Source organism: Tachysurus vachellii, chromosome 11 (genome assembly GCF_030014155.1).
Source record: "Tachysurus vachellii isolate PV-2020 chromosome 11, HZAU_Pvac_v1, whole genome shotgun sequence".
NCBI lineage: Eukaryota > Metazoa > Chordata > Actinopteri > Siluriformes > Bagridae > Tachysurus > Tachysurus vachellii.
In genome coordinates, this window is record NC_083470.1 from 8,490,327 (window position 1) to 8,502,125 (window position 11,799).

An 11,799-nucleotide genomic window follows, 5' to 3' on the forward strand; every position below is an offset into this window, starting at 1 on the left:
TACCACTCACTACTTCTTTCAGAATAAAGATGCACTTTAGTGTTTTATTATTTCTTCGTGGTTTTTTTTTTTTTTTTTAATGTTGGAGCCTTTCCTTTCATCTTGCATTATCTCCATGTGAAGTATAATCTGACAAACCCACCTTGCTCTATTATTTTTTTTTGTATGTAAATGCTATCAGCTACTTTGGCATGTTCATAACCAGACAAATCTGCTCTATTGTGACTTTAGAAACTTTCTTACACAGACCAAATATATTAACAGATATTACCATCCAATCAATTTATTAATATTTCTATCAATGCTTCATGTTTGTACCAGTTGTAGCTGCAATAAGGTCATATAAAATAACAAAGATCAAAAATCATATAAAAAAACACAAAAATGTATAAAACAGATAAGGGCTCGGTGGCTCACTAATATAGTAGAGTTTCAAATAGAAATACTTGGTCTGTATTAGAGATACTGAATAAAATAGATAATGTTCTCAGATACAAATACAGTTACAAATAGGAAGTACACTGTTAGAGTTTTTTTTTCTTTCTTGCAACATATTTAGGCTAAAAAAAGCTTCAACATGAATATGATTCATTCATTCATTAATTAGTTAATTCATTCATTCATTCATTCATTCATTCATTCATTCATTCATTCATTCATTCATCTTTGTACCTTCCTGATCAGGGTTATAGGCTTGCATTCATCTCTAGCTAAGCTTTAGGAATTGTTAAATTCACTATTCATAAGCCATGCTATGCTGAAAGTTTTTCTTTCTGTTTTTCTGTATGTGTGTGTGTGTGTGTGTGTTTCTGTGTTTCTGTGTTTCTGTGTTTTCTGTATTAGGCCATGCTACAGATAAAGATACTGATATTCTGAGAATTAAATAAGTACAGACAGTAGCATCAAGCTATAGCCAAGTGTTTGTACTGTAGATGCACAGATACAGAAAAAGGTAAGAAAAAGGTTTTGTAGGTTTGATATAAGATAATATTTATTTGATAAAAAAAAAAAAAACATCTCTACTCACCCAGTAAAAGATCAAGGTTTAATTATCAAAAAAAAAAGTTACTGTGAATGTGCTTTAGGTTGTCGCACCAAAACCTGATCACCTATTTACATTGACAATTAATTAGTGCTCTGTGGAAAAGATCAAAAAGAATGAAAAGGGAAAAACCAGAAAAACAGAACACAGCTGTACTCATGAAATAACAAGTCTCAGCAATGCTTTTGCAGGTGCTGGCGGCTGAGCACAGTCCTTTCCTAAATAATACTGAAACCCCTTCCTTTCCTCCCATAAACTTTAGTCTTTTTAAATTCATAGCCAATGAAAAAAGGGTAGAAACCAACTATCCTTTTAGATCTAAAAAAAAAAAATCTCAGTGTGTTTCCTTTTATGCAGAGATATGCTTAAGTGCATTTTTTTCTGGTCTTTTTACTGCTCAGCTTTTTAATCTCATATTATCACCATATGAAGTACAGCCAGTTCTGATTACTGCTCTGCCTTTTTTCTTGCGATATGAAAAATGTATCAAATACATCGATGTAGTGTACATGAAGAGAATTTGGAAATAAGAACTCAAACAAATTTAAACACATTTTACCATTTAATATATTAATCGGTATCTAATGTCCTTTAATGTCCAATGTCTGGAATGAATTTTGTGGTACAGCTTTGAGTCTAAAGGAAAGTGAGAAACACACTAAGATATCAGGTGAAGGTTGTCAGCATATAATATTAAAAATAAATGTGTGGGGTTTTTTTTTTTTTGCATACGATATTAATGATAGATTGTAATATTAGAGATAAACAGATAATTAACAGTTTTCATGCGACCCCTGAAGGGAAAAGCCGAAAGAAGAAGAAGATATATGGGAGAATATATGGATTATAGTGAGAAGAAGGTTTATACACTCACCGCCCAATCTAATAGGAACACATGCTCATTTACATTTACAACATTTGGCAGATGCCCTTATCCAGAGGGATGTACAAAAATGCTATCTCTCTATCAAAGAATACACTAACACTGGTTCACAAGGTTAAAGACTTATGACTTATGGATTATGACTTACGATTTATGCAGATTTATGCAGTTACATAATCAGCCAATCATGTGTCAGCAGCCCAATGACAATAAAATCATGCAGATATTGATCAAGAGTTTCACTTAATGTTTATAACAAACATCAGAGAGTGAAAAAAATTGTGTTTTCTTTGGCTTTGATCGTGGCATGGTCGTCGGTGGCAGATGGGCTGATTTGAGTATTTCCAAATATTCCAAATATTTATACACACAACAGTCTGTAGAGATTACACAGAATGGTGCAAAAAAACAAAAATCTTTGAGTGAGCAACAGCTCAGCTCTGGAAACAGCTTGTTGATATAGAGGTCATAGGAACACGGCCGGATAGGTTCGAGCTTCCAGGAAGAACTCATATACCTACTCTTTACAACTGTTGTTAGCAGAAAAAACATCTCAGAATGCACAAAACATGAAATCTTGAGATGGATGGGCCATAACAGAAGACCACATTGGGAACTGTTCCTGTCAGCCATAGATGCTTGCTCATCCAAGCCTGCATCTGCATGTTTGTGCTTCTGCCACATGACTGGATAGCAGCAATAAGTAGGTGCACATGTGTTCCTATTAACATTACCATGGCTTACACTATACATGTGTGTGCACATGCACATGAGATTTAATTATATACATGAAAAAATGTTTTGTTCTCACAGAAGGAGCACAATGTTGGCATGAAGCACATTAATTATTACTATATTACAATGCATTTAAGAACATATTGTGTGCAAGGGACTACACTGGACTTGCAAATATATATATATATAACCTATGATTGTAGGATTTGGTGGAGGAATTATGGAGAGTGCTGCTTTTTTGTTTTTTACAACCCTTCCCATACTGAGACTAGCACTCTGTCAAGACCGTGACATTTTCTTTAAATACCACAGTCACAGGGTAAATGTTGAATACCTACACAAGCTGTCATCCTGCATGTGCTATGTGGAGGTGAATAAATAAAGTGAAAGAAACAAGGAGCTCTTTTCAGTTAAATGTCAAGCATGTGGTTAAAAGTTTGCATCTACTTTATGTGTGTACTGTAGGTACGAATTAATGCTTGTGAACCAGGATGAATAGAAATGCAGTTAAGACAAGTGGTACCATTTCAATATGCTCAAACAGCACCATCTTTTGATAAACTTTTGCAACTTTTTCTGACATCTCTTACTTTTCTGTGTGGTTTTTATTTTCCACACAGAAAAGTTAGTTGGGTGATCTAGATCTACTTATCGCAAATAGTTCTGCAAATGAAATTTCTGAATGCTGACTTTCTAACTGTAATATATTTTTAAAGAGCACTTTAACTAAGCTTTCCTGATATCATTAATATACAGTAGATTCTCTGGAACAAAAAATAGTTTTGACTGATCTGGGATTTGGAATAGATCTGTGAACAATAAGAGTGAACCACTGTGTTTTTTTCTGGCTGAAGAAACCTACATTACAAGCACTAGGATCATTTGTTTCTTGAATAAAGTGTGTACCTTCCTGTGCGTAAGAACATTCTGCATCCTATTTTGCACTTTTGACTATGAGTGGCAGAAGTTAGCAACATTTAACACCTTAATAGAGTTCAGAGGCCAGAAACTGGAATTTGCACCTTTTTTGTTGTGTCTATGTTTAGTACTGAATTTCTTTGTCCTCCACAGTGGTGTTTAATGGCTCATATGTAAAAAGACAGTGCTTCGAAATTGTAGTTTTTCATAAGCATTTCTGTTTTACAGGAGCAAATATTTCACAGAAAATTTATCCAAAAAAGCCGGGAAAACACACAGATATTTATATCTTATGTTTAACCAATTTCTACTTTTGTAGAAGCATTTAAAATATTTAGAATTTAAATGTGTTATCTTTAACCACTAAAATGCTGTGTAACATCTCACACTGAAAGTCAACAGGGTCCTGACTAATTTCATATCAGATTTGTGCCAATTAAGTAATTTGTTTATACCGACAGAAAATGTATGTTTAGTCGATTCTTATTCCACCGGGGCAATGGAACTCCAGTGTACTAGTAAAAAGGGTTAATATCATTTACACAACTCCTATAGTAATGTCTAATGTTTAACTCTAACCTCACCCAATATTTAACCCAAATCTATGCATAGCCTTGAGATTGTGCTAGTGAACAGGGCTGCCATTCTGCAAATACCACTCACCATACACTGTGTCTGGTGCAATAAACAGTAAACTAAACTTTTGATCATTTGAAAAGACAGATTTCTTCCATGCCTCTCCCCTAGAGCCCAGAAAAATTCACATTGCTGTTCTATTCAGTCTTTGAACACAACTGATTCTGATAAATAGGAGCTGTGGAATTGAAAAACTGTGAACTGCCTGGGGCAAACCAAGGATGGCCTTGGATTTATTACTGGCCTTTATTATTGCCATTTAAACGGATTTTAGTAATGAAAGAAAACACAAATTAATAACTTGAATACATTCACAATTTGTAAAAGTATGTTGCAAATACAAAAACAAAATGTGTTGCCAATATACGAACATTTCTAAAACTGAAATAATGATTTCAACATTTTAAAAATGTCGTCGGTTCTGTTATTCACTGAGATTTTAATTCATTTCCAGTTCCTTTTTGTTCTACAACAAAAGGTGGTTCCCTTCGGTAAAAAAAAAACACGAGGGAGTTTTCCTATTTGCTTATTTATTTGTCTAATACTAGTTTTTACTTTAGTCAGTAACATCAGTACAAACTGGTATGGTAAGTAATAACTCTGTCAGGAACTGAATAAATAAGCCCACTACTTTAACCTTTGCTCTATTTAATGCAGCCTTGAGGGTATTATAAATACAGAGTTTTAGTAGCTCTTGTAAAATTATCTGTTTCCTAACAATTAGAACAGTGGTGTAATGTGTGTGTGTGTGTGTGTGTGTGTGTGTGTGTGTGTGTGTGTGTGTGTGTTTGTGTGTGTTTGTTTTAGGCTAAGGTGCAGAGGCATATTATGAGGTTCAGCTTCTCCTTGACAACCAGCTAGAATGACCTCTTATTAGCAGCACAGCAGTGTGTGAGTGTGTGTGCATATACTGATGTGCTTGTGGCTGAAAAGGCTCCAGTGGTGAAAAACAACCATTTTTACCTGCATTTATAATTATTTTTATATCCTTTGGATCTTGTCGCATTAGTTGCTTGGTGATTGCAGAATGATGGCTTAGGTGATGTGCACTAGTAATGAATTGGTTACATGGTTATTATTAATAAGGACATTTTATAGAGCTTTATATAATGACAAACTATCAGTGGTGAGTAAAAGCTGGATTTCTATAGAGCTTTCATGAGAACCCTACTGAAAAATGATTACAGACTGGTTAGAGTAGTAAAGCTTTTTGAATGCTTAATGAAAGATATTTTTAAATGTTGATAGGATCTTTATATAATACAGAACTAAATCCCCCTTTTTTTTTTTTTGCTTGTAAAGCAGCAAAGACCTGACTATTAAAAATATATATTTGGAATTTATCATATGCTTGATTTCAGTCTAATAAAATTTCAGGAGATGAAAAACAGGAGAATTCACCCCTGTTGTGATATCATATTTAGCAGATATCATGTTTGTCAAAAAACTTGAGAACTGCAAAGACACACATATGAGTAGAACATGCAAATCTTTACACAGTTAACCAAGCTCATGGCTGAACTGGAGACTGAAACTCCAAGGCAGCAATGCTATGCACTGCACCACTGTGATAGTTTGACATTTGTGGCAAATTTTCCAATCGGAAAAATTGGAAAATTACAACATAGCATGAATGAACAATTTGCCACACATGTGAAACTGTTTCAGTTGTTGGACAGTGACTTTATTTTGCAGTTGTTTTTTTTATTTTATCTTTGATGCAAATTGACTTGACATATTATATTAACTTTTACCCCTGTCCTCTTCTTACTCTTTAATAGAGTTCAAGTCAGATTCAGTTCATTTTTAATGTCACGGTTCTCGTGTTCTGAGGAATGAACAGAAGTACATTATGTAACTGCATTCCCTGTGAGTAACTATAGCTAGGTCGGGTGAGCACAGGCCAATTCAGTGTTTCATCAAACCTGACAGGTTTGGAGATTCTTCCGGTCATTGATAGAGGGAATTTCTTTTTGGATGTGATTTCTGTGCAGTTGGTCAACAGGAATTAGCATGATTGATGAAGAATTATGCACTGGAGTGTAAGTGTTGGTTTAAAGATTTGAGTACTGACACTGGGACCATAAGCCTCAGAGGTGTGAAAATACATGCAATCAATAAACATTTGGTATGCATGTTAACACTGCACTTCCCACAAATCTGCACACTTTTCAGATTGAGTGTCACAAAAAAACAGGCATTTCTGTAAACGTGATACTTGTACAAAGATGACTGTGTGAAATAAGACATGTTACATCACTTCATTCACTTACATTTCTATAATTCTATTCAGTCTTTCAAGGGCGCAGACATACATTTTCCTGAGCCTTTTACAGTCAAAATATCTTGAAAAATCCCACAAAACTGTTGGGGTTTTTATTTATATTTATATTTCTTAAATACTGTAACTGTTTGTTTGTTTGTTTGTTTGTTTGTTTGTTTGATTGTTTGATTGATTGATTGATTGATTGATTGATTGATTGATTGATTGATTGCGTTTTATTTAGATTATCCTGTCTGAATTTTCCATGCTATCTAAGTCACATTGTCTGTTTTTGTATTTCATCATGAAATTAAACAAATTTGTGGATTTCACCAAAACTATGGCCACAATATCAGAAGCACACATTTGTTTAGGATGTTGTTGTATTCAGTAATGTTACCATTTCCTTCCAGTGAAATTAAAAGGCCCAAACCCCATTTGTGGATGTTGGAGTGGAAGAACTTGTGTGTCCTGCATTGAGCCCTGACCTTTTGCCAACTGCATACCAATCCTCCTCACCCAGCATCAGAGCCTGACCTCACTAATGCTCTTGTGGCTGAATGAGCAAATTCCCACAGCCATGCTAGAAAATCTCATTCCCAGAAGAGTGGGTCATTATAGCAGAAAGTGGGGACTACATCTGGAATGGCTTGTTCAAAAGGACACTGTATGAGGATTATGTGTGTGTGTGTGTGTGTGTGTATATATGCATGGTTCCCTGCCCTAGAAGCACTCCAGTTGTTTCCACCTAGTTTTCAGTGCTTCAGATTGCAATCCTTACTAGGATAAAGCAGTATTCAACATTCATTCATTCATTCATCTTCTACCGCTTATCCGAACTACCTCGGGTCACGGGGAGCCTGTGCCTATCTCAGGCGTCATTGGGCATCAAGGCAGGATACACCCTGGACGGAGTGCCAACCCATCGCAGGGCACACACACACTCTCATTCAATCACGCAATCACACACTACGGACAATTTTCCAGAGATGCCAATCAACCTACCATGCATGTCTTTGGACCGGGGGAGGAAACCGGAGTACCCGGAGGAAACCCCCGAGGCACGGGGAGAACATGCAAACTCCACACACACAAGGCGGAGGCGCAAATCGGACCCCGACCCTGGAGGTGTGAGGCGAACGTGCTAACCACTAAGCCACCGTGCCCCCCCAGTATTCAACACATATATTTAATTATGTATGATCATATTACAAACTGAAATATGAAAACAGTAAGACTTTTAAAATCAGGACTGAAAGCTTTGACGAATTGTGGAAACCAAACAGCATGCAATTGCAATCAATTTTATTTATAAAGTGCATCACAAATAACCAAAAACTATATATATATATATATATATATATATATATATATATATATATATATATATATATATATATATATGTATATATAAAATAATAATAAAAATAAATAAATAAAAAACATTCACACAAGGCAAAAAAAAAAAAACTATAGGTTGTGGCTCTCACACACAACAACAAAAGCTTGACAGTGAAACACAAAGAAACCTGAAATGAAATTGGAGTGCTAATGAGGAGTAAAATGAAATAGATGTGAGTGAGCATTGACATTGTCATGTGACTTCCTGTTATTTTTTTTTAAGCTTCACTTTAACATACTTTGTATTCTGTCTAACATTAAATTTTTTTTAGATTGTTGTTTTCATTTTCCCCCATTTTCAATTTTCTTTTGGTTTTACATTTGTTAATTAATGGTGCTTGCAAAGCAACATTCTTACTATCCTGCATACTCTTCCGGACAAAACTTCGGCGCGTAACTTGTCCCGCAGCTTTTGTCCTAGACCCATGAATGAGGGGTCAAATTGACCGGCTCGTTGAGGAGAGGTGTGCTTTGACTCTTATAAGCGATCCGAGTACCGGTACTTCCGGTACTGGGTCTCAAATTGGCCTTTTTTCCCATAGACTCCCATTATAAACTTTGGAGGTTTATAACTCGACAAGCTTTTGAACTATCTACACCAAACTCGGCCAGCTCCTTTAGGGTGAGACTCTGAACAAAGTTTTAAATTGGTGTACCGACTGGCCTTCCGGTTGTGCCGCAGCTCCGCCCCAATATATGCAAAATCAAAAAACTTTTTACAACATGGACATGTGACATATCAAAACACTCAGAACAATGAGGGGAACTTCTTCACATGTAATTTGATGAAGTTACGTGACGTCACGTGATTTCACGTGAAAATAAAAAATTTGCACAACATGGACATGTGACATATCAAAACACTCAGCACAATGAGAGGAACTGCCTCACGTGTATTTTGGTCACGTCACATGATGTCACATGACGTCATGTGAAGATCAAAATTTAGCACAACATGGACATGTGACATATCAAAACACTCAGCACGATGAGGGGATCTTGCCACGTTCAAGCACCATTCACATTTTCTTCAGGAAAGGTACGTTCTAGTTCTATTTGCAAAGCACCTTGTATGCGAAATCTGCTACAATTAAATTAGCAAAAAAAATTGTGTTTTAAAAATTAAGTCTTTTCTTGCAGTAGGACATTCAGTCCACAAAACCCAGCTAAAAAGAAAATAAATAAATAAAAACAGTGCAGTGCCAAAAATTTCATCATTTAACCAAAAGCATTCTTGGTAAATAACATTTTTTCCAGTAGATATCTTGTGATTTAAAGACAAAATATTTCACGTCAGTTCATTTTATCAATCTTCCACATCATTTTCCACTCCTCTCAACTAAGAAGGCTAACATAGCATGGGCATAAACTCTGCCAATCAGCAGATTAGAAAACATATCACCTGATCTGTTTTCCAGTCTTCAGCTGTCTAGTTTTCATAACCGTGTGCCCACAATAGTCCCAGTTTCCTGTTAGTGCCTGAGAGGAATGAAATACAGAGTGCTAAGGGTTGATGTTTTGTGCATGCTAAGATGCTTTTCTGTTTGTGAAATGTGATTAGATGAGTTATTATGAGAACAAATCTTCCCCTAACCTCTCTTATCAACACAGCGTTTCTTCCTACAGACCTGTTACTGAATGATTTTTGTTTTTCACATCATTCTGTGTAAACTCTAGAGACTGCTGCATGTGAAAATCCCAGGAGATCAGCCGTTTCTAAAATGCGAACATTACCTGAATCTCTTGAACTGTATCTGCATGATTTTGTTTAATGTGCTGCTGCCACGTGATTGGCTGATTAGATAACTATATCTGATAAGAGCAGGAGAGCGGGTGTTGCTATTGAAGTGGATATTGAGTCTATGTATGTGTATATTTGTACTTATGCTTATAGGTGAGAATGTGCCTAAAATCAAAGCATTTAAATGAGACCATTTTTTTTCTAAAGGTTTGGGTTTTCTTTGATGGTACAGTTGCAGCTTAGCTGGTTAAGGTTTCGGTTTTGTGTGTGTGTGTGTGTTTAAGGCTGATTTATAATCTCCTATCATACAGTGCTGAGTTCTGTCAGTGAGTTTTGTTAAACCAGCATTATGGATCCTTGTGGCCAGCATATTTTGTCTATCACTACTTTTCCATCTTTTCCATTTTCTTTGAAACACACACACACACACACAGAATCAAGGACAGGCACTTTGCTTTTGCTTGAAAAAGTCAAGCACACACATGCACAGGCACGATCATGCACACGTAGCTAGAGAGAGAGTACATCAGGTGGAGGCAGAGCAAGTGGCAGAATCAGGCAGCGAGTCAGTTTGCTCTGAGCACCACTGTGAGACAACAGCACGCGAGGACCTTTAACTAACCTATGCACCGTTATCTGATCTCATTTATTCACATTTACTTCATAGATTTTATTCTTTTTTTTATTATCTGACTTCAACCTTTCTTAATCTTATTTTTTTCCCGACCAGCTCTTCTTCTCTGCTATACTCCACATCTCTCGGTAATCATTTTACCCTCTCTTTCACCACCCCAGTCTCTTTCATTTTCTACATTTTCCTGTGGAGACTCATGAACGGCTCTTACCATCACATGCTCCTGTGGGACAGCTCTATGATCAACCACACAGCAGAGTACGAGAATGGGAGCATGTTGCTGTGGCTCTCGAACAGCAGTGTCGCTCCTCCCCCGTCAGGTCCGCCAGGTCTGTCAGGTACGTCAGGGGCGCTGTGCCAGCAGGTTCAGATACAGGCTGAAGTTTTCCTTGCACTTGGGATCATCAGCCTTCTGGAGAACATCTTGGTCATTTCTGCAGTGGTGAAAAACAAGAATCTCCATTCGCCCATGTATTTCTTTCTCTGCAGCCTGGCAGCGGCAGACATGCTGGTGAGTGTCTCCAATTCCTTGGAGACGATTGTGATCGCCGTTCTCAGAAGCAATCTCCTCAAACTCAGCGACTATTTTGTGCGTTTGATGGATAATATTTTTGATTCCATGATTTGTATCTCTCTGGTAGCATCCATATGTAACCTCCTGGCTATCGCAGTTGACCGATATGTCACCATATTCTATGCATTACGCTATCACAGCATTGTAACTGCACACCGTGCATTAAGTGCCATTGGAACCATATGGCTCACCTGCATCATCTGTGGCATTGTCTTCATTGTATACTCTGAGAGCAAGATGGTCATTATTTGTCTAATTACAATGTTCTTTACAATGCTGGCACTGATGGCAACACTCTACGTTCACATGTTTTTGCTTGCCCGACTCCATGTCCAACGCATTGCTGCATTACCAGCTGCAGCGGCTGCTGCTGGTGACCCGGCACCACGGCATTGCAGCTGCTTAAAGGGAGCAGTGACTATCACCATCCTCTTGGGGGTGTTTGTGTGCTGCTGGGCACCCTTCTTCCTCCACCTCATCCTCCTAGTGGCATGCCCACGCCACCCACTCTGCCTGTGTTACATGTCACACTTCACCACCTACCTGGTGCTCATCATGTGTAACTCAGTCATCGACCCCATCATCTATGCTTTCCGAAGCCTGGAGATGAGAAAGACCTTTAGAGAAATCCTCTGCTGCTTTGGTGCAGGATGCCCAGCTCCAGCCTGCGAGCGAGAACGAGAGATGAACACGGAGAGACCAAGGGAGAGAGAACGGGAGAAGGAGAGTGAGACAGAGTGAGAATGAAAGGTAGACTGAAAGGAAAACTGAGAGTGGGAGAGTAGTGGTGGGTTATGTTCAAAAGATGAAGAAAATAGAGGAGAATTATTGTGTGTGTCTGTCTGTGTGTGTGTGTGTGTGTGTGTGTGTGTGTGTGTGTGAAAATTTAAGTACTGAGTTTGTAGAAGACATTAGCATGGTTATATTTTGGAAGTGAATATACATATAGATTGTGGTTATGTATATGTGGTT

General features: G+C 37.3%; 1 protein-coding gene across 1 annotated transcript; it reads left to right on the forward strand.

Moving 5' to 3' along the window:
* The first annotated feature begins 10,227 nt into the window (after positions 1–10,227).
* Positions 10,228–11,568, forward strand: mc3r (melanocortin 3 receptor). Its single transcript, XM_060881500.1, has one exon. The coding sequence runs from the start codon at positions 10,450–10,452 to the stop codon at positions 11,566–11,568; it is 1,119 nt and encodes a 372-aa protein (XP_060737483.1). The 5' UTR covers positions 10,228–10,449.
* Positions 11,569–11,799: the final 231 nt, after the last annotated feature.

Coding starts and splice junctions, on each gene's coding strand:
- mc3r (XM_060881500.1), top strand. CDS start 10,450: ATGAACGGCTCTTACCATCACATGCTCCTGTGGGACAGCTCTATGATC.